This window comes from Pseudonaja textilis, chromosome 1 (genome assembly GCF_049901715.1).
Source record: "Pseudonaja textilis isolate UNSWEBS1 chromosome 1, rPseTex1.2, whole genome shotgun sequence".
Classification (NCBI taxonomy): Eukaryota; Metazoa; Chordata; class Lepidosauria; order Squamata; family Elapidae; genus Pseudonaja; species Pseudonaja textilis.
Window position 1 is genome coordinate 214,951,834 of NC_141990.1, and position 21,848 is coordinate 214,973,681.

At 36.4% G+C, this 21,848-nt stretch overlaps 1 protein-coding gene across 2 annotated transcripts in view; it reads left to right on the forward strand.

Annotated features, from left to right (window-relative positions):
- Nucleotides 1-21,848, forward strand: part of TFCP2L1 (transcription factor CP2 like 1) — a 38,171-nt gene that overhangs the window by 12,601 nt on the left and 3,722 nt on the right. Inside the window, exons 3-14 of one of the 2 annotated variants that reach the window (XM_026708082.2) lie at nt 7,007-7,083; nt 8,665-8,770; nt 9,358-9,464; nt 10,673-10,825; nt 12,753-12,863; nt 14,810-14,901; nt 16,267-16,315; nt 16,412-16,505; nt 16,781-16,871; nt 17,247-17,341; nt 19,090-19,232; nt 21,606-21,657. In XM_026708082.2, coding sequence (XP_026563867.1) covers nt 7,007-7,083; nt 8,665-8,770; nt 9,358-9,464; nt 10,673-10,825; nt 12,753-12,863; nt 14,810-14,901; nt 16,267-16,315; nt 16,412-16,505; nt 16,781-16,871; nt 17,247-17,341; nt 19,090-19,232; nt 21,606-21,657 — 1,170 coding nt within the window. The remainder of the gene's footprint in view (nt 1-7,006; nt 7,084-8,664; nt 8,771-9,357; nt 9,465-10,672; nt 10,826-12,752; nt 12,864-14,809; nt 14,902-16,266; nt 16,316-16,411; nt 16,506-16,780; nt 16,872-17,246; nt 17,342-19,089; nt 19,233-21,605; nt 21,658-21,848) is intronic. The other variant, XM_087920437.1, reaches the window with a different exon arrangement.

Below are 21,848 nucleotides of genomic sequence, written 5' to 3' on the forward strand. Positions count from 1 at the left end.
CACTTTTTAAAAAACATAAAAGCTAAAGATTCATACTAGATGCATTTTGTAGTAGTAAAATCACATTTTTTATTTTAATTTCCCCTAAACTTAGTACTGACCAGATGTCATTGCCTCTTTTAAAACTTAACACTAAAAATGGAGAAGAAATTGCCCATTCCTTCTCCATAGCATTAACAAACTGGTAACTTTGTACCCATCCACACCAGTATCTAAATTCAGTTATATTTTAGGCAGAGATTAATATGCTATTATTGTTTTATTCATCCTATTTTTTTCTTGTCTCTGAAATACTCTTCCTGAATCACAGAAAGGAAAAAGTGGGAAGTTTGAACTCTTGATCCCAAAGGTGCTTTTTCCAAAAGCCAAATTTATTTTCTTAGTGAAAATGAAAACGTTTTGAAGAACTTGAAAACATTTTGCTTCTCATCCGTTCAGAACTCAAGAAGCTTCCTGGATGAGAAGCGAAACATTTTCAAAGACAAAAAGCCAAGAAAGCCTAGTTGCCTTTTGGAAAAAGCACCTTTGGGACAACTATGACCTGAATGATTGAGAATCTCCATAGACCTTTGAATAGTAGAAATTAATCCCAATAAAGGGAATAGGGACAGCCATAATAAAAGTTGCAGGCTGGCTCTTTTCCATCACCCAGGATTGAAGCCACTTTCTTCTGTCAGAAATAACCTACAACCCCAATTGTTGATTTGCAGGGCAGGAATCCACTGGATCCTTTTCCTCCTGTGAAAATCATCATGGCAAATAAAAAGCCAAATGAATGTTATATAAATTACTGGCAAAACTACTGCTGCTGCAGTTCTTGGCTCCCCCCCCCCTTTCTCCGCCTTCCCTTTCTATATCATGCCAATTTAACTGAGCCCTCTGGACAGCAATCTGTCTTTATAAAATCTTTACAGTTTGTTCCAAGAGAATTGTAGGCTTCTTCATAACTTTGTACTGTTGAATGTACTGTCTGTGTGAACTCCTGCATTGTGATCAAAAGAAGGCAGATATTAGAATCATAAATCCTTCCTTACAGAAGGAAGGCTTTGCCATATTGTACCAGATATGTAAACCAACACATGCACTCTTTAAAGCTGAAGATATTTTCATTCAGTTCAAAGGATCATTTGTTCTAGGAACTCTCAGACAGTTATTTCTTTGACATAGTCAGTTCATAGAGCATAGTTTAAACATTTCTCAAAAGAAACAGACCATCTTAAAATGGGCTTTTCAAAGAAATTACAGGAAAATTATTATCATTAAATAATATAACATCTCATGCAAAGTTAGGGGAGCTCCTTAGATAAAAGGAGAGTTCTACAAGGAGAAGGTTTCTTAAAACACTTAAGCTTTTCCCAATGTTTATGCAGAAAAATGGAGGCTATAGTTACAGTCATGTATCTTCTGGCTGTAAAGTCACCAATCTATTTCTAAACGGTAAAAAGGTTTATACAATCTGAAGAGAAAACATTTAGTTGTGTAACTATAGCCTCCATTTTGCACAGAATACCAAGGATGAAACATCATTGGGATTTTCAGAAAAAGTACAGAGGTGTTCTGACCCGACTCCCAAACATGACAAGCACACTGTTTTTAACTAAATGTTCCCTTTATTAGGAGCATCAGGAGTCCCAGCCAAAAGTCTCTGTCTCTCTCTCTCACACACAGCAGGCTAACGAAGTCTCTAAGTGCCTGTGGAAAGTGAAGCTTGCTCCCTTTCCCCCTGAAATGGCCCCAACACCCCAAGAGTCTCTCTCTCTCTCTGTCCATACTCTGTGTAAAGGAAATCCTGGAAGGTGCACTCGCTCTTATCCAACAGCAGAGACACACACATACTCATTCAAAAGGCGTGCCCGACTCTCAGCACTGCAGATTCCAAGAAAGAATTCTGATAAAGTTCCAGACAGGATTCAGAAGTTCAGAATATCAGTGGCTGACCGACAGGGAGACAAAATAGTTGTCTGCCACACCCATCATCTCCACCCCCTGCCTTTTATCCCCAGAGCTAGGGTGGGGCTTAACTAGGAGTGGTGGGTCTTCTGTCCCAAGTACTGGTCCATAGTTTTCCACTGCTCTCCTCTCCTCTGCTTTCTGCACATTTGCATATCAGGCACTGAACCCTTCCTCCTCTTCCTCATCAGCCACGTCTGGACCTGGTGGCTGTTGCCTTTCCATCTGGGGGCTGATGGATGGTCCAGGCTACGCTTCTGTCTCAATCTCTGAGAAGCTCCATTCCCCGCTTGGAGCTTTCCGGTTGCCTTGAGGCTGGCCCCGATTCTCGCTCCACCTCCTCATCTGATTTGGCAGCCGGAGGGGCCAGCAGCTGACAGGCCACAACAAGAGGGGTGGACTAGAAGACCTCTAAGGTCTCTTCCAATTCCATTATTCTGTTATTCTGCTTGTGCTATCATTACATGACCTGCTGATAGAAATTTCGAATGAAGAACAGAAGCTACAACTGAAGCATAACATGCCAGTGCAGTGTGTGAGATTATGTGCAATTATGTGAATACAGTAGATTAGATTAGATTCAACTTTATTGTCATTTCCATGGATACAGGCAACGAAATGCAGTTAGCATCCAACCAGAAGTGCAAAACAACAGTAAAATATAAATATATGTATGCAAATATGCAAGGCACCTATGAATATGTCAATGGAAAACACAACAAAATGTATGTACACGAGCACACAAGGATAAGTGTGACTGCACATATATGAACATATACAACTGTACAAAATGTTTATGGACACATTGAATATGTGAATATGTGAATTATGGACACAGAGAATGATACAAAATACATCATATATTATCAAGGGAATCATCAGCATACATGTGGGGACAAATGGACTGAGGAGTTCAGCAAGGAAACCTCTGTGTGGTAAAAGCTGTACAAGCCGCTTCCAAAATGTTCAGCCAGTCTGATATTCAAGGGACATGACATCCAACAGGCCTGGAAACTACCAGGATGGGAAAGTTGTTCTGTTCATAGAAGTATCTAGAGTTTCAACTGGAAAAAGAGTGGAGTGATTAACCAGTTAGCTTTCAATAATTACATCAAATATTCTGACTAATTTCCTATTCTGAAATAACAAAGATTCACACAAATTGTTATCAAAGTTTACTAATTAGGCCCTTTAATCGAGAATGCATTTGTGATGTAAGAATTTAAAAATACTCCCTGGCTTGAAGGCTTTAGCCCTGTTTATCTGTTACAAAATTGAAATAACCCACATCCCCTCACTAACATTTCTCCACTGCAGCTTCTGCTTTCAGGCATTTTGAAGGCGAGGAGCTTCCTCAAGTATAGATGCATTATAAGACTTATACAAAAGTCAACATGTACACATTTCTACACCGGTTGCCTTTTGTCTTGTAGGCATGCAAGTCAACATACTCCAGGGGAAAGATACCACTGGAGCAAGCTTGGCATATGTATTTTAATTATCAAGAGCAGTCCCACAGAATGAGCACTCCTAATTCCGTAAGACATAAACAGTGTTTTTGTAAAATTCAACAAAGCATAAATGCAGTCTGACAGCCACTGATAATTCACTAACTACTGAAGCCATACCATAACATTTGGTTTACACTTTGCATTAAGGCTTGATGCAATTTGTTTAGCTGATTCTTTATTTTAAACCACAATTGATTATTTTCTTATTGATGGCAACTGTGGCCCAATTGATACAAACATACATGGTTTATTGTTTTCTAGCATTTTAGGGCCTGTCGAGGCCCCCAGATAGTCTACTTACTGAAAGTTTAAAAAAGTCAACAAACAAATAATGAATGGAAAAGCTTGGATTTTTCTTTTTTTGCCTTGTTTCTGGTTGGTTCAGCATATTCCATGTCTCTGTGCTTTTATTTCTAATTTATATTATTTTAAAGGAGTTTTTTGGGGGCCCGGAGGGGGGGATTTTATCCTGAAGGGCAAATCTGCTGTCAGGCCTTTCTCAGCTGACAAGATAAAATATTGGAAGAATATACTGTATTTCCCAGGGCACAAAGGCACACAGATAAAGCTGATTTATTGTGGCAGGCCTTTGAGACATTACAAAAGACATGTATTGATTGCAGTGTATCCAATGCGAATTCTATTTATATTACAATCAATATTCAGTTCCCTGCGCCTTTTTCCCACTCATAAAAGCAATTCTCTTGTGAACCCGTGATACAATATCCATTTGTACTTTGTTTTGGAAATGGCCTAATAGCAGGCGGTTTTACTTTTGATTGGCTCAGCTTGTGGGAAACCATAGTAAGAAAAGAGGGAGTATGAACACAGTTTATGGTTTGTTTAGCGACTGCCTCATTTAACAGTGATTTATTTATTTGTTTGTTTGTTTGTTTAGAACATTTTTATAGATACCTGTCTTCTACCAAACGCTAGGCAGCTCCCAATCAAGAATTAAGGTTACATAAAAAACTACAGGTAGTCCTCGACTTACAACAGTTTGTTTAATGACTATTCAAAGTTACAACTGCCTGGACTTATGACCATTTTTCACACTTACAACCATTGCGGCATCCCTAGGATCATGCAATCAAAATTCAGACACTTGGCAACCAACTCATATTTATGACGGTTGCAGTGCCCCAGGGAGTCATGCGATCACTTTTTGTGACCATCTGACAAATAAAGTCAATGGGGAAGCCAGATTTTACTTAGCAACCATGTTACCCATTTCACAACTTCAGTGATTCCCTTAACAACTGTGGCAAGAAAGGTCATAAAATGGGGGAAAATTCACTTAACAAATGTTTCACTTAGCAACATAAATTTGGGGCTTCGTGGTGGCCGTAAGTTGAGGACTACCTGCATTAAAGCCATATTAAAACCATAAACATTAGAAACAACCATAACAAAAAAGAACTGGTGCCAAGTCAAACTTCCAACATGCAGTCAGCTCATCCTATCCCAGCTCTATGGGATCAAGCCAGGTCTTCAGGGATTGTGGCGAATGTGTTCTGGAGGGAATCTCTTCTTATTCTTGATAATCTTAATAAAGCGTATGCAGTTATTGTAAACAAAGCTTTATGTGGAACACCTGGTTTTTTTTCCTTTTTTTTGCTCTATTCGTTTCCAATAAAGGAAGAGCTATGATTATACCTTTTTTTTTTGCTTTTTTCAGAGAGTTTTGTCTTATTCTTGAACTCTTATTCAGCCATAGCTAATTCCATAATTCTCAGAGTCCGTATCATTAGAAGTTTGGTGTAAAGCAAACTTTGGATAACAAAAACAAAAACAAAAAACACACCCCACTATTATTTCAGAACAAAATTCCAGAAATGTAACATTTTTTTTTCTTTTCCCTGCATAAGAAAAAGATTTTTTGTTTTTTTAAAAAAAGATCAACTTCACTGGTCAAACCAGAAGTCATACTGATTATCATTTTAGATTGTTATACACTGAACTGCATTCTTGTACAAGGAGGGGAAGTGATTAGAAGAAGAACTTGAAAAGCCAGTTTCTCTGTGTCTGCTTCTTGTTTTATTGTATTTATAATTTTTTCTTGTTCCCAACATTTGGTTACCAAACAAACAGTAATATATCCAAAATAAACACATTTATATTTCTGATTAAACTTATGTACATGGAAATACATGCCAAATTCTTACCCTGACGATAGAAGAACAGATTTAATTCCCAAGGGGTCTTGAATTGCACCAAACTCTTATAGTTAATTGTATAGTTTTGAACTATTTTGAAAGATGATTGACCAGGTTGAACTATGTTTCTAATAGCAACATGTGACAAGCTTAATACCAAACAAATGTTGAAGGCTATTTCTAAAATAAATGAAAAGTCATTGCTATTTACTAAAAACACACCTGCTCATTTCATGCTGAGGGTTTTTGTGATAGATCCGTTTAAAGATCTGATCTTGTCTTTGGGTTCTCATCCATTGCTTCTCAGAAAGCTAGTAAATAATCCAAAAAAGAAGAAACAAATCATCATTATACCTGCTTTTTAATTAAAGTAATGATATGAAGTCCAGTTTTAGGTCATTGCTTGAATTCTCTGGACTGCTTACTATTTACCATTCATCTTTGTGCAGTTAGCTCTTGGAAAACAGAAATAATACAAATTTATACATGATTATTCAAACGTGTAAGGGGATGCGGTGGTTCAGTGGCTAAGACGCCAAGCTTGTTGATCAGAAAGGTCGGCAGTTTGGTGGTTTGAATCCCTAGCATCGCGTAATGGAACACGCTCCCATTACTTCTCCCAGCTTCTGCTAACCTAGCAGTTCAAAAGCATGAAAAAATGCAAGTAGAAAAATAGGGACCACTTTAGTGGGAAGGTAACAGCGTTCCGAGCTCCTTCAGCATTTAGTCATGCTGGCCACATGACCACGGAGATGTCTTTGGACAGTCCTGGCTCTTTGGCTTTGTAACAGAGATGAGCACATATGTGCGAGGGGAATCTTTACCTTTATCTTACTCAAAAGTGCCCAATGGGGATTATCCCCTTATTTTAGGATTAGACACACGGCCCAGGGCTATAGGTAGTAACCTCTCCTGAAAATTCCTGAAGCAAAGATCCATTAGTCAATTCTATGGATTTAAATGGTAGAATATCTCATTCTGAGGGTGCAACACAATTTAAAAAACGACATATTGCTGAAACAATGATAGAAAAATATTCAAGAATACTTGTGTATTCTTGGAGCTGCAGCTGGTTTGAAAGATGTAGCTGTTTAAGAAGATTTCTTCCAGATGACAAATAGACCATGTAATATGCTTCCAGTTGTCTTGGAAGGAATTAGAAGGCCCCAAATTCTTGGAATATCCACATCATTGATTAAAAAAAAATACAATATTTAAATTAAGCATAAGTTGCAATAATGTCTGACCTTTTATTAGGAGAAAATTGTCAAAAACAACAACATCTCCAAAGCATCTCTCCCAAATATGATTGATGCCGTTGCAACTGTCTCTTGCTATTCTTGCTGCAACATGCTTAAACAACTTGGAAATGTTTCCTTGAACTCCTAGGTCAGTCATATGAAATCCGTCTACTTGAGAATAGGAAATTGGGAGAGTTTCAAGATTTAAGCACAAAATATGTAAAGGTAAGGATATTTTCTTCCTGCTGCCAAATGTAAGAGCTACTGGATATAGATTATGCTGCTGGAAAATATTTTAAGGGTATATGAGCCATAGTGGTTTCTCTGTTTCCTGATTTACTTAGAAATAATGAGAATTTCAGGGTTTGGGGTACATTTTCTAAATTCCCCGACTACCATGAACAATTTCTTCATAAATTATTTGTATTTAACCTGTGCCTTTCTGCCAGATTCACTTTACATGTTGGAATATTCCACAGTCAATTCTTGATGCAGTTTTTGTACATTGTATATTGTCTGCTAAGTTTAGAACCTGAATGAATCCAGGATTCTTTCATATTTTACATTATATTTCATGATGCATAAATCATTTTTAAGGAAACCTGAATACCCATTGTCTTCAAATCTCAAAGAATAAATACTGTTTGAAAACAACTGATGTACACCTTTTGGTCTTCTGATCACAAGGTTAGATATATTATGGACTTCTTGACTCCATCCTTATTTGCAACAGTGAAATATCTATTAAAGATCAAATCAAGAGGTACTGATTATTTTCATTGCAGGTATATACAAACCATAACTAGGTGAGACTGTCTTTGCACCACTGCTGCCATTCATAATATTGACCTATAAAGGGTAGTTTTTTGACAACATCCAGAGTTTGCCACATTTGCCCCAGTGTATGAAAATAGAAATTGTTGTCTACTTGGATAGACTTGTAAATTTATGACTTGAGAATTTATTACTATAAATTGGAGTTTTACTATTACTTAAGAATTCAATGTTCGTTTATATATTGCATTTTAGAATAAAATATATATATATCATGTAATAAAATGACTGCATATTTATGTTCTGTCTAAAGAAATGTACATAAACTTCATGAATTGCACTGGAATTTTAACAAGTTACTTTGCAACCAGAGGCACAACCTACAAAATGCCATTGGATCCTCAACGCATCTAATTCAAAATACACCTGCAAGACTAGTTCATAACATGGAAATCAATATCTAAAACACAGATTGTTTTTGATCTCTATCGGCCTGTTCATTTGGATATAAAACTTCTAAGATCTTCTCCCTTAATAAATGGTCTGATTAAATAAAGACAAATGATTAATATCCTATATTATAAAAGCACTCACTTTTATCTTTTGACAGTTCCTGGAAATTTCAGAGTATTGATCTCCATTCTATTACTCAATCTTTCATCAAATATTTCACTTTCTTGATGTTTAGTTCTTTCAAGGATTTGTTAAAAACAAGTAGTGACAGTAAGATATGATTTACAAAATGGGATGTATCTTGTTTGCAATGGATATCACATGACAAGACACCGTAGCACTAAACAATACAGTTTTCCAGATTGCATATTGTTGTCAGTATATTTGGAATAGAAGTTTTATTTTATTTTAATTAAAATATTCTTCTTTATGGTGATGGATGATTTCTGCGCATCCCACTTAAATAAAATTCACATTACAAGTCTTCTATAAGCTTTGTCCTAGAAGTAGAAATTGTAATTTCTTTAAAATACTTGCATCTAGCTTCTTTTATTATTTCATCCACTTTTCTCCCCACAGAGCATTATTCGGGTAGTTTTTCATGATCGGCGTTTGCAATATACTGAGCACCAACAGCTAGAAGGCTGGAGATGGAATCGGCCTGGAGACCGCATTCTTGACATAGGTAAGAACTTTTCATTATGATATCCATTGCTTCTTTCATGAATGTATGACTTGCCTGTGAAATACAGCAGGTATAAAGAACACTTTGTTCTTTATACTTGTTGTAATATTTACGAATTGGAAAATAGTTGGTTCTTTATACCTGTTGTAATATTTATGAATTGGAAAATACTTGGTATCTTGAAATAACCAATAAGGTTTTGCTTTTGTTAGATTTCATTCCAGTATCAATGAAATGTTTGGTTTTTTTGCATTAATGTATTTATTTCTCACCTTTTAGGTAAAGGCTGTTAGAAAAGTGGCTTTTATATAACCATATCCATTTTTGCTGATAGTACAATAAACAAACTCTTTACCTGTACTATGAAAGCCAGAAGAGGTATTAATAGGGTAGGATAACTTTAGTTCCCCAGGACTATAAAATACAACTCCAGGAATCCATTTCACATGGAAAAGCTCAGACCAAGTTTCTTACTCTGCAGCTAGTTGTGTCAGGCTGGTCTTTCAAATGCATCTGGTGTTTATATTGCAATGTTTCTGGTCTTCAATTTTTAATTTTTTTAATATTTTAGGGGTTTTCTTCTACAGATATCCCACTGTCCGTTGGTATCTTAGATCCCAGAGCAAGTCCCACCCAGCTGAATACAGTTGAATTTCTATGGGATCCATCTAAGAGAGCATCTGCATTTATTCAGGTAAGGAAAGAAAACACCCCTAAGTGGAATATGTTTTACCTCAGACCATTAGAGGGCATCATTCTTTCATGTTCTTTGGGATATATTTGATTGAAATGATATGGAATTGAGAAACTAAGAATTTTATTTCAGCCTCCCTTTAACTTTAATTGGTATTCCTTTCTGTATTGCCCAGAAATCAGACCAAATCAAAATAAACAATTCGATATAATTTAAAATGAAATTGGAATCTTTATGTCAATGATAAATTGTGAGAAGATAGTAAAAATAGAATTATACAGCGCATTTAACAGTGACACTCCACCTCTGGGGTCTTGTATGCACATTTTGCAATTTGAAGAATAGCTGCTATAAAAATGAGATTGTTCATAAAATAACACTTCTAAGGGCATGAATGTTTACTAAATGGGCAGGACAGATCACCCTTAACTAATGTTTGAAAATCAGTTCTTTTCAAAACTGTTTTTTTTCTTTACAGTAAGTGTATTTGTTTTTTTTTAATTAGGGCTCTGAATTGCTGAGCATGAAACCCCCTTTGGGACTATAAATTATATTTATCAGCTGAGCATCCAGAGCACCTTGGTTGACCCTGCCAGGGTGGAGGATAGGAGAAGTGATGATGCTGTCAAGACGGGAGAATGGATGGGCTACCTGCAGCTCAGGCTGCGTAACAGAGGGGCACGATGATGAGAGTGTTGCGGGCTGGCTGAGGACTAGACATGACTGCTCATCACCCTCTTGACAGCAGATATGCTACCAAAGTACATAGAGTCCCCTTCTTGCCTTACTTCACCATTTCCATCAGATTCACCCACTTGTACTGAAGGGAAATTGCCTGACATGCAAGGATGTAAGAACAGGTATAGGTAGTCCTCAACCTAAGACCGCAATTGAGCCCAAGATTTATGTTGCTAGGCGACACCATTGTTAAGTGGGTTTTGCCACATCTTATGACATTTCTTGCCATAGTCATTAAGTGAATCATTGCATTTGTTAAGTTAGTCACACTGTTGTTAACTGGATCTGGCTTCCCCACTGACTTTGCTTGTCAGAAGGTTGCAGAAGGTGATCACATGGCCTCAGGACATTGCAACCATCATAAATTCCCCACATAAGGCTTGTTAAATACTTCAACAAGCAAATCCAAAACCCAAATCTCAAACAGCGTGATTTGGGATTTGAGCGCTAAGTACATCTCTTTTGGCTAGGTGCATTGTATTAGTACGGAATTTACTCCAAGGAAACATGGAGGAGAGAAAGGGGTACCGTTCCGAATACAAATGGATACGTTTAAACAGAATGAAAATGGGGAGTATACAGAACACTTGCATTCTGCCAGCTGCCAGATCAAAGTATTTAAGGTAGGTGGCTAATTTCTTCTATTAATTTTGTGACATAAGAAGATGCTACAAATGACATTTCTCTCCCCCCCCCCTTTACTTCATTATTCTTGAAAAAAGGATGGTTGGACAGATATGAGGGGATCTGTAGGCTCTCAGAAAACAAGCGTATATGGAATTTAAATTGGCACAATTGGGGGTGGGGAGAGATTGTTCTGTGAAAATTACAGATAACCACATATTAAATTTTGGATTTTTAAATTAATTTTTGACATCTCTTTTCTTCCTTCTGGTGATCATTCCCCACTTTTTGTCAGTTATTCAATTTTCTCTATATGGCCCCTTCACCTCTTAGTTCATTGAAAAGCTCCCTGTGCATCCAGAACTGATTCCTAATCTCTTTCCATTTTTTTCCCTCATTAGAATGGGATACAATTTTACTTCCAATATCTTATTACCAACCTGTACTTCATTGGATGTAACGATCTCTATTCATGGGATCCTACCTAGTATTTCTCAAATTCTGGAAAAATTGGCTCTCCTGAACTCTAGCGTGAATGAATGACTGCTTTAGTTTTTATTTTTATATAACTTGAACATGGCCACTTTCTCATTGCTTTTACTTTTTTGGTAACCACTCTCAAATGTTTAATCTAGGAATTTCTTGTCTGAAAAATGGAAGTCAGCAAGCCCAACTCTGAAGATCTTGCAGTGCTGACTTTGTTTGTTTCCAACTGTGTTCTGGATGGTTGAATTCTTCTATTATTACCATGTTTCTTCTCTCTGGAAGTTCTTTAAGATATCTAAAGTCTGACTTGGTAATCGATAGCACACCATCATCATATTATTTCCATGATTTTCCCTTCCTTGTATTCTTATAAAGTGCTTCCAAGTAGACTCATGCTAAAATTCCTGGCTATCAGCACGTATGAAGCTACTCTTTCTCCTCTTTTGTCTGGCATAGTACTTTGGAGTAAGTTACGGTATATCATTCAATCCCTACATTTCACTCATGAGTTTCATCCTACCAGATTTTGTAATGTTGTCTATATCATATTTGCATTTAGACTCCTACTTCTTTCTGTTTGTTCCCTAAAATTTGTGCATTTATACTGTATAAAGATCCTTGACTCATGTGACTTGGCCTATTTCTTCCTGAATATATGTGTTCATTATTGTGTGATTCCATGTCCTACATCCCACTTCAGATCAATTCCAGGAACAACACATGCTGAAATAAAAGTGTTATAAAAATCTAATACTGGTAAATAAATAAAAGCTAGAAACAAAATTGAATTCTAACTATTATGGAGCAAATTGGAATATTAGCCAACAATGATTAACATAATAGATTATATCCATCTGAATGAAGGCGGGCATGTCTCTGTATATATTTATGCAGTTTTGATGTTTGGAATGGAGAGTGTGATACAAATACTTTATTGGGATATTATTTTATATGCAAAAAAGTTAAAATTATAAAAGGCAGTTCTCCAATAAAAATCCTCTCTGCCATAAAATTCCCTTGATGAATAATCACTTTAATAATTCCAGTATCTGTGAACCTTCTAAGTTTGATGAGTTACTAAACTCTTAAGGTTTGAAGAAAAAAGCAGGAATTGTCTTGTTCACCATGATGCCATTGCTAGTGGAAAGTATCCTTCAGGAAGGATGGAGAAACTTTAGCACCCTCTACATATTGTTGAACTACCAGCATTTCTCACCAGAGCCAAGATTTAGAATTCAACACCACGTGTAACAAATTGCCCATGCCAGTTTTACAAAAATAAATTTCTATCCTATATCTCATGGCACATGTACACAAGGGAAGAATGTCCATTAAATTATGCCTCAATGTCACTTTATCATCAATCAATAAAAAACTTTTGCAGTTTATGTTTAACAATCCTTTACTTAAGACAAACTAAATTTGTATGTGCTTTTATAGCCTAAAGGAGCAGATAGGAAACAGAAAACAGACAGAGAAAAAATGGAGAAGAAAACCACTCAAGAAAGGGAGAAATATCAGCCTTCCTATGATACAACCATTCTCACTGAGGTACCACTGTCCTAGAGTTGCAGTGTTTTATGGTTATTACTTGCAAAAGACTGCATATTTTATATGTATAAAAGGCAATATTGTGGAGTGTTCAATTTTGAAGTAAAATGATACAATGGGTAAAGTCTAAACAGGACACTGTTGCATTTTTAGATTCGATGGTGCTCAGTATGACCTGCTTGACCCTTATTTAAAACTACTATATCCTAATATTGATGCTTCCTAAAGTTCCAAAGAGCTGAAAAGGATGTTCTGCTGGATTTTGAAATATCAGGGTAGCCAATAATCTTCCTATGCCAATTGGAATCAGTTACTTAAAGTGTCCCCACTTGGATACTAAGGTAATTTTCTAAAATCCACAGGCTTAACCCTATCTTTAGATGCAGTGAAGAAGCCACTTTTGGCAATGAATTGAGGTAAAGTTCCCACCCATTCCCCTTCCAACCTGCCACCGGAATAATAAGTAATAATCACTTTTTTGCATCTCAGGCTGCATGTTCAATTATAGTGTAATTTCAAAATGCATAATTCTGCAGACCTCCTCAAAATGATACTCACAATGTGCCAGGCTGGGTGTACAGAAGGAGAATGGTTGTGCTGTTGTGCTGGGGAAATAATATGTGAGAAGGAACCACAATCCTCTTGATGAGTACCTCCACTGAAGGAGAGGGATTGCTAGTAGAAACAGAGCCTTAACAATGGGGCATCCAGATTAGACTGACTTCCCTAGAGAGGTTTACTTATGTATATTGTATATTCTTTCAGCACACAGTGAAGGTCTTCTGATGATCTCAGTTTTTAAAAATCTTTAAAAATAATTATTTGATCTTATTGTGTTATCCTCTGCTTACTTCTATCTTCAAGGTATTCCCCCCTTCAATTCTTCTAATTCATTCTAGATTTTGTGTTTTATTTGTGCAGTTCATTTCATTTCATTATTGCACAATCTAAACAAACAAATGTAAAAACAGATCAATAGCAGATATTTTCTCTGTCTGCAGGGAAGTTTTGGTCTCATTCTTCTCTTGAGACTTAATTGGACTTTGACATTTTAGTCTTAAAGTTCACATTGCTGCAAGACCCAGATTAAACAAACATTGAGAAAGTAGGGTAAAGTTAAATGTTTAAAGAAGAGCTGAAACACATTTGCTGTTTCATTCATGGAACCTTTTATATCTGTCTGTGTCATTTAGCCAGCACATTATGGGTCCTAATGGCTGAGGTCAGTGAGACCTCTGCCTGGAAAGTGACCTAGTTTTAAAGACCTACTAGATTGACGTGGTCTGCTGTTGATGAGAATGACCTTTAGCACCTTAAAGCAGGAAGTCATATAGTCCTTGTTCCAAAAAAGTTAAATATTTACTAATGTTTGTATTTACCATGAAGAGAAATCTTAAGTTAATGCACAGGTTGCCTCTTGTATCACTGAAAATGAATGGCGAAATCCTTTCAGTTGTCCCAGTTGTGGCACCCCTTACAGCCAGTAGCAAATCTACAGTATGGATAATATGATAATATAAGATATTCCTGTAAGGAAGTGTGGTTGGAGGAGAAGCAGGGAATCTCCAGCTGCACAAACATCTACTTTTACAACATTAGATTCTGCTAAAAATTTAGTTATACAAAATATAATAGTTTAAGCATAGGTTAAAAATTATTTCCATGTCAAAAGGGAGTGGATAGATTTGTGTTAGCTTTCTTGTAAGGCCCACTGCATATTTTAAATATAACATGATTATATATAGCAAAGAGGGCTTGAAATGTGTTATATTCTATATTTATAAATTGGCAACCCCTTTCCCCCACTGAATATACAATTTAAGTAGGGCTTTTTATTTGTTCTGTATGTATGTATGTATGTATGTATGTATGTATATTTGCTGTTGATGATCCAACAAAAGCTAGTTTGGATTTTCTTTCTCAACACATTGGTTTTGTTTGCACAGTGTTCCCCATGGCCAGATGTGCCTTATCAAGTGAACAACACTCCATCTCCCAATTACAACAGCTCTCCAAACAGTTTCAGCCTTGGAGATGGGTAGGTGATAATATTTTTGTATTTTCTGCTGACAGAGGCAACCAGTTTTGAGATTTTATGGTCGTGTGTTCTAAACACTTCCGAATATAAAAGATTAGGAAGCTTAACCTGGCTTTCAGGCCCAGCTTAATGTTGATGGACTGAGATTGTAAGATCCATTCCTCTGCAGCTGAACTCTTGCATAACATTGGCTTATTTCAGAGGTCTCCAAATTTATTTGCTATTGATGATCCAACAAAAGCTAGTTTTAAAATAGAATGAGATTGCAGTTTTGGATTTTCTTTCTCAACACTTAGCTGGCTGGAGAATTCTGGGAGTTGAAGTCCACAAGTCTTAAAGTTGCCAAGTTTGGGGATCCCTGCCTTATTTGAAAGCTATTTACATAAGAGAGAATACATGCAAGAGAGTTTTTAGATGATCCCCCCACCCCCATTGTTAGGGGAAAAGGCAATGTTTTAATTTATTTTAGAGATACATATCTATTCCTTCTTCAAGAACCATAAGATGTAATATGCAACCTATTCCCTCCATTTTAGCTTTGTAACAAAAGAGTGTGTTGGGCTGGGGATGGCGGTTTGCTTAGTTCTATAACAAGCTATAAGGCTAAATAAAGATCTGGACATGATTTCCCTCCATCTGATCTATAAACCTGGATCTCACGATCTTGCCATCATAAATTAATGTAAGCCACTTCAAACCTTGCTAGAATCGTAATCTACAATGGCAATGATCTTATTTATATATTCGTTTTTAAAATACGACCACCCATCTTATGAGCCATAGCTCTCAACAATACTAAAACTCCAGAAACAGTAATACAGCCTGATATTCCCCAATATATCACCAAAATATGGGCCCTGGGCTCTGACCTCATCCTATCCCATGCTTGTGGGGAAAACCAGCGGTTTAGAACTTTCTGGAAATCAAAAAAGGGAGAGCGTCTTCATAGGCATACTTCATAGAACCTGCTAGGTAACAACTTTTGAGAGAAAAGATGCCAAAGCTTTTTCTACTATTTGAATGAGATTTAGCTAAAAATCAGCTAAAAATCAAAATGCAGTTTAGATATTTTATTTTAAAACTTCATTGAGGTCATTAACCAGCACAGATAAGACTCAAGCAGCCCTTGTTCAAACCAGGACCAGGTGTCTTTTCATGGTTCACATTTAGAAATAATAATAATAATAATAATAATAATAATAATAATAATAATAATAATAATAATAATAATAATAAATTTTAGATGTTTCACTGTATCAACCAGGCTGTGTGGTGGAGGGGTTTTGGGGGAATGGACAACATGATTAAATGAGAGATTTAAAAATGCTTTCTTTTTCTTCTTCTCAACTCTGTACATTTTTTTAGCAACAGTTCTCCAACTCATCAGGTGGAGCTCCTGCCTTCCAGCAATGATGTAAGTATCTGGGATCATGTTAATGTGGTGCTTTTCTTTTTTAGGACACTGATGAACAGTTCATTTCAAGACCTTCTTATTCTTTTTGCAATGTAGCATCTCCTTCCCTCTGCTTCTATTCAAGATGCTCAGCAGTGGCTTCATCGAAATAGGTTTTCTCAGTTCTGTAGACTATTTTCAAGTTTCTCAGGTATGTGTATTAATGTATGCTTAAAAGGGGTACACTTCTACTTGGCATAGGTCATGTGTTGGCATTTCTGTAGAATAGTTTAACTATGCATATTTGTACACATCGGCTTTTGACTATGTGCAAAACTCCTCCTTTTCTGTCCCCGCCCCCCTGTTTCCTAATTAGCATGTATGGCCAGCAAAAGCATCTGTCATAAAACATCTGTGAAAGGTCTGTATTCTTGGATATATGTTCTTGGAAGGAAAAAGAAAATCACCTGTGCTTGAAATGTATAGGTGCCGACTTACTGAAGATGTCCAAAGAAGACTTTGTTCAGATTTGTGGCCCAGCTGATGGCATTCGACTTTTTAATGCCATTAAAGGAAGGTTTGTTATAGTTCTTGTTCTAAAAGCAGTTACTGTGGGTTGAAATATGTGAATATTGTGGAAGGTAGAGGCCCAAATTTAAAACTGTAACTGCATCATCAGTGATTATTTCTGCTGCTTATAAAAATCCCATATGTCCTCCTCCATTCTGTTTGTACCTTACTGTTCAACTACAGAATACAGAAATAGATTTATTGATACAGAATAAGAATAACAGAGTTGGAAGGGACCTTCTAGTCCAAGCCCTTGCTTAAGCAGAAGTCATACTGATTGCATCCTTGGGGCAGTCATGTTAAAGCTGTTGATTAAGATCAGAGAAGTGTACTTTTGCCTACGATGCCAAAAACTGAACAGAAAACTTCGTTTTGCCTTTAGGAATGTAAGGCCTAAGATGACCATTTATGTCTGTCAAGAGCAAAATCGGACTCATCATCATCAAAAACGAGAGAATGGAGATGATACTCTTTGTAGTAAGTGTCATTTGGGTAGAATCTGAACTGTTTGAGAGCTTTTATGCTTCATTTCATAGAATTTAAGACATTATAAAAATGATTTTATTAGACATATAAATCTAGCATTTGAATTAGATCCAGAAAAACCCTATTGAATGCATTCTGGAAGATTCAGGGCATGTCTAGAGTATTTCTAGAATGGATGGTATGTAGAACTGGAGCCATCCTGAAATCTTGTATAGTGATTCCATAGCACAGTCTTTTTTTTATATATAAATAAGGAAAATTCCAAAGTGGGATGATGGGAATCACAATTTTTAAGTGACAGCTTTACGTTCTAACATAGTGAGTAGTTTTACCAGAATTTTCCAATTAAAGTGTTTAACATAGAAGGATGTTAAAACAATATAATAACAATGTATTCATTATTCAGTGTTTCTGTCCTTGCTGCTATTTGCTTCACATTTATTATTTATTATCCTTCTGCCCTGTTGCACTTTCCACAATCAAATTTATAAAGAAAAAAAAAAGAATGGGTTTTTTTTTCATCATTGATCCATTGTTCTTACAGTGTCTGAAATTTGCCAGAATTTTATCTATGTCATGGCATGATATATGCCATGACCAAATATTGCCACACGGTCTCAAAGGAAACCAAATTATCCCCGTTGAACTCTCAAATTTGAAGTCTTGTCACCTACAAAAATAGCTATGCTTTTTAAGCTTTGGGAGACAATATGCAAAAGAAACAAATATGCCTTGAAATTCTGCTAAGAAACGAAGAAAGCTCAAAAAATTCTAAGCATATCTAACTGGTCATTAGTGAAGTGAAATTTGTCACGCTTCATGTCTTCATTAGGAGAACTCTGTCAGTAATGTTAATTCAGGTCTGAAATGAATCAAGTGGCCTCCAAAGCAATATATGTCAAATCACCAAAATGAGATCCCATTTTGTTAATTATTGTGGTTGAGGCATATTCATGATTTTACCCCTATTCATAACTATAGTGAAATAAGTCTCCACGGTGTCTTTTCCTCCTAATCACAGAAGGATTCTTCTCATGTCCCACACTCCTTGCAAGGTTAAATGAGTTGGTTTTAAAGTTTAAACATTCAACCTAAAGGGCAAGCAATTACTGCATCTAATGGTTTAGGTGAAATATTGATACTGGAGTCAGTAATTGACCATATCTATGGGATCTCTTTCCAAGGGCTAGGCATGGGTTTGTAACCCTGCAGTTACCTTTTGAATCAGACAGTGGGAAACTTATTTTTAAAAGAGGATTTTGGCTTTCACTGGAAGACATACAACATCAAAAGATTTCTTGCCTGCTTCCTGAAAAACCTTTGAGGAGTGTGTCAACCAGCATGATGTCTGATTTTCAACACTCTTTGTCAAGTTTTGGATGAATAAAATATAGGAGAGGGTACTTTGAATCATATGAAATGCAAATAGCATGTCCATCAAAACATAATAAATAATTTATAGCTATTTATTATGCAAATAATGTGTTGACCTGTAGCAGTCAATGACATTAGCTAGGATTTTTAAAATCCCATCTTTATTATTTTTTTATAAATAACTCAAGGTGGGGAACATACTTAGTACTTCTGTTATTTTCCTTACAACCACAACAACATTGTGAGGTGGGTTGGGCTGAAAGATGGGTTGACTAACACAAAAAAGGGTCTCACATAATCACATCACCTGCAACTTGCCATTATGTTCTCTCCTGAAAGTACTTCTTTCTCCAATACTGTTGCAGTATACCATGCTATCTTCTTAGAAGAGTTAACGACACTGGAGTTGATGGAGAAGATTGCAAACTTGTACAGTATTTCCCCACAGCAGATAAACCGGATCTATCGGCAGGGACCTACAGGGATCCATGTATTAGTGAGCAATGAGGTAAGAGTTTTAACCAGAAGAGTTTTGCACTTGATACTAGATTTTGATGTCCAAGGCATCCTGAATAATGTCAAATGACTTCGCTTCAAAACATTAAAATGTCTTAATCACTCTTTACTGCTTTTTTAAAAAAAGTTCATCAATTTAAGATGCCTTGATCCTTGAAATATTTAAAATCAGAAATTTCTGGTAGAATTTATATGGTACTAAAGTGAGTAGAATCAGTTAGTTTTTTTCTTTATAATTTCCTAATTTGCTTTATTTAATATTTTAGTTTTTTTTTGCCAATCTGTTTTTTATCATATTACCTATTTCCAGCCCTGATTACAGACTTGGGGAAAAGTACTCAGAGATGGTAAATCAGAGCAGGCTATAAGCCCTGCAAATAAATAGGCAGACAAAACAATATTTTGAAATATTGCCTACAAAAGGCTAGTATTGAAAGATGATTAAGGCATGGATGGAGAAACATGGCAATAGTTGGGATTATTTGTAGTTATCTGTTAAGAAATTTAGATCTTCAATTGTTTAAAAGTAGTAATATGTCACTTCCCCCCATCTCCAGTTCACTGATGAAAGTTTGAGATAAATAGGAGTGGATTTAAATATAGTTAATTCTGAGGAAAAATAAAGGAAGTCAGACAATCTCAATTTACATTTTAGAAAGTGATTTCAACTGCAAAATCTCTGGCTTTGTTTCATTTTGATTAATCTTCTGATAGGCAGAGGGTAAGGAAAATGATACAAATCTTCCTAGATAGCATCATATGAACTGAAATATATACATTTTGGTAAAAGTAAGTTATACCAGCCCTAATAACTATGAAGTTTCTTGCTTTGGAGCAAACTGGGCCTTCTTTCTTCTAACAACTTCTAAATATATCTCACTTAATTATACCCTATATTTACCTGCCAAATATTACAGCTTTTTCTGAGTAACCTGTTGCATGCTTTAGAATCACTTAAGAAGTTTCATTGTATTTGACCTCTGGACAGGAGTTATAGCTAAGCGCAAAATTCCCATGCAGTTATGGATCAGGTTTGTAATGTTTGCTCTGAAAGTTGCTATGCTGTTTCACCCGGATGATTCAGAAACTTGTAACGTTTGAATAGTCATGAAATGCTTTAAGGCAGCATTTAGAAAGTGGAATGGCCTTGACTAACTTTGGTGCAAAAAGACTTTCATTAAATATTTAGGTTACTGATTAACAATTGCTATTGCCTTATTTTTGTGTTCTAATGGTAAGGCGGCAGCAGGGGATGTAAAGGAAAGGCAGAAGCTGGTTATACCTCATGCTTGATTTATGCATATATGCTAGTAGCCCTGACTTTAATTTTGGTGCATATTTCTACATTTGGAAAGTGAGTTGGAGAGAAGCAACCTTGAATGCTTGTAAGAACTCTAAGAGGGAGATGATCCTAGAGTCACCCATGAGCATCGTAGCACCTTGCATATCTGAACAAATGGCTAGAGAGGTTAAGTGCTAAATGTACTGATGTCTGTCAACATTTACAATCCACTTGTGCATTTCAGTACTTGAGCACTTGTAACAGTGGTGGGATTCAAATTTTTTTACTACTGGTTCTGTGGGCATGACTCGGTGGGCATGGCAGTGGAAGGTTACTGTAAAATCTCCATTCCCACCCCACTCCAGGGGAAGGATACTGTAAAATCTCCATTCTCTCCCCATTCCTGGGGGAAGGTTACTGTAAAATCCCATTCCCTCCTCACCCTACTAACCTGTTTTCCAGCTCTGTTCTTCCGGGCAGGGCAACAAAGAAGACCCAGCCAATCAGCGGGGATTCAGGAGCAGAGAATAGATGGGGGCTGGGTGGTATTTGCTGGTTCTCCGAACTCCTCAAAATTTCTGCTACCGGTTCTCCAGAACTGGTCAGAACCTGTTGAATACCACTTCTGGTATGCATGTCCGTATAGTGGTAGTAGTAATAGTAGTGGTAGTGGTAGTAGTTACATTATGTGGGTTTTAGAGCCCAAAAATTGCTACAATGAAAAAGGCAACTTGTTTTCTCCTACATTCTCCTACTTTCTTTTTTGATAAAAGGAATGGTGGGGGAAAACCAAACCTTTTCCCCCTGAAATTTGAATGGGAATCCTCCTTCCTTAATGGTTGGGTTTGCTGATACTAAGAGACAGTATCTACATGATTTTATTTTAAAAATAACATCACATTGTTTAGAGCCACCAACCTCTGGAAAAACATTGGGTAGGATAAAAAAATACACTCCTTTTTGCCATCCAGAATTGGGAGTTTGTAGCTCATGCCTGATCAATATTTTCCTGTTAAATAAAGCTTAATAGAAAAATGCATGATGAAATAAATAAAAACATCTTCCATTTTTCTCTTCATCCAGATGGTACAAAACTTTCAAGACGAATCTTGTTTCCTCATTTCTACATTGAAAGGTATATTTGCATACATTTCCTGCCATAATGTAGTAGTTTTTCCAGGTCTCCCACTGAGAGATGCAAAAAGCAAGAAACAACCTATAAGCATTTTTCAAAAGTTCTTTGGTTAACATTCAACTATAAATATGAAGATATAGCCAGAAGGCACCTATGGAGCCCTCTTCTAAATGCAATAATTATGTTATTCC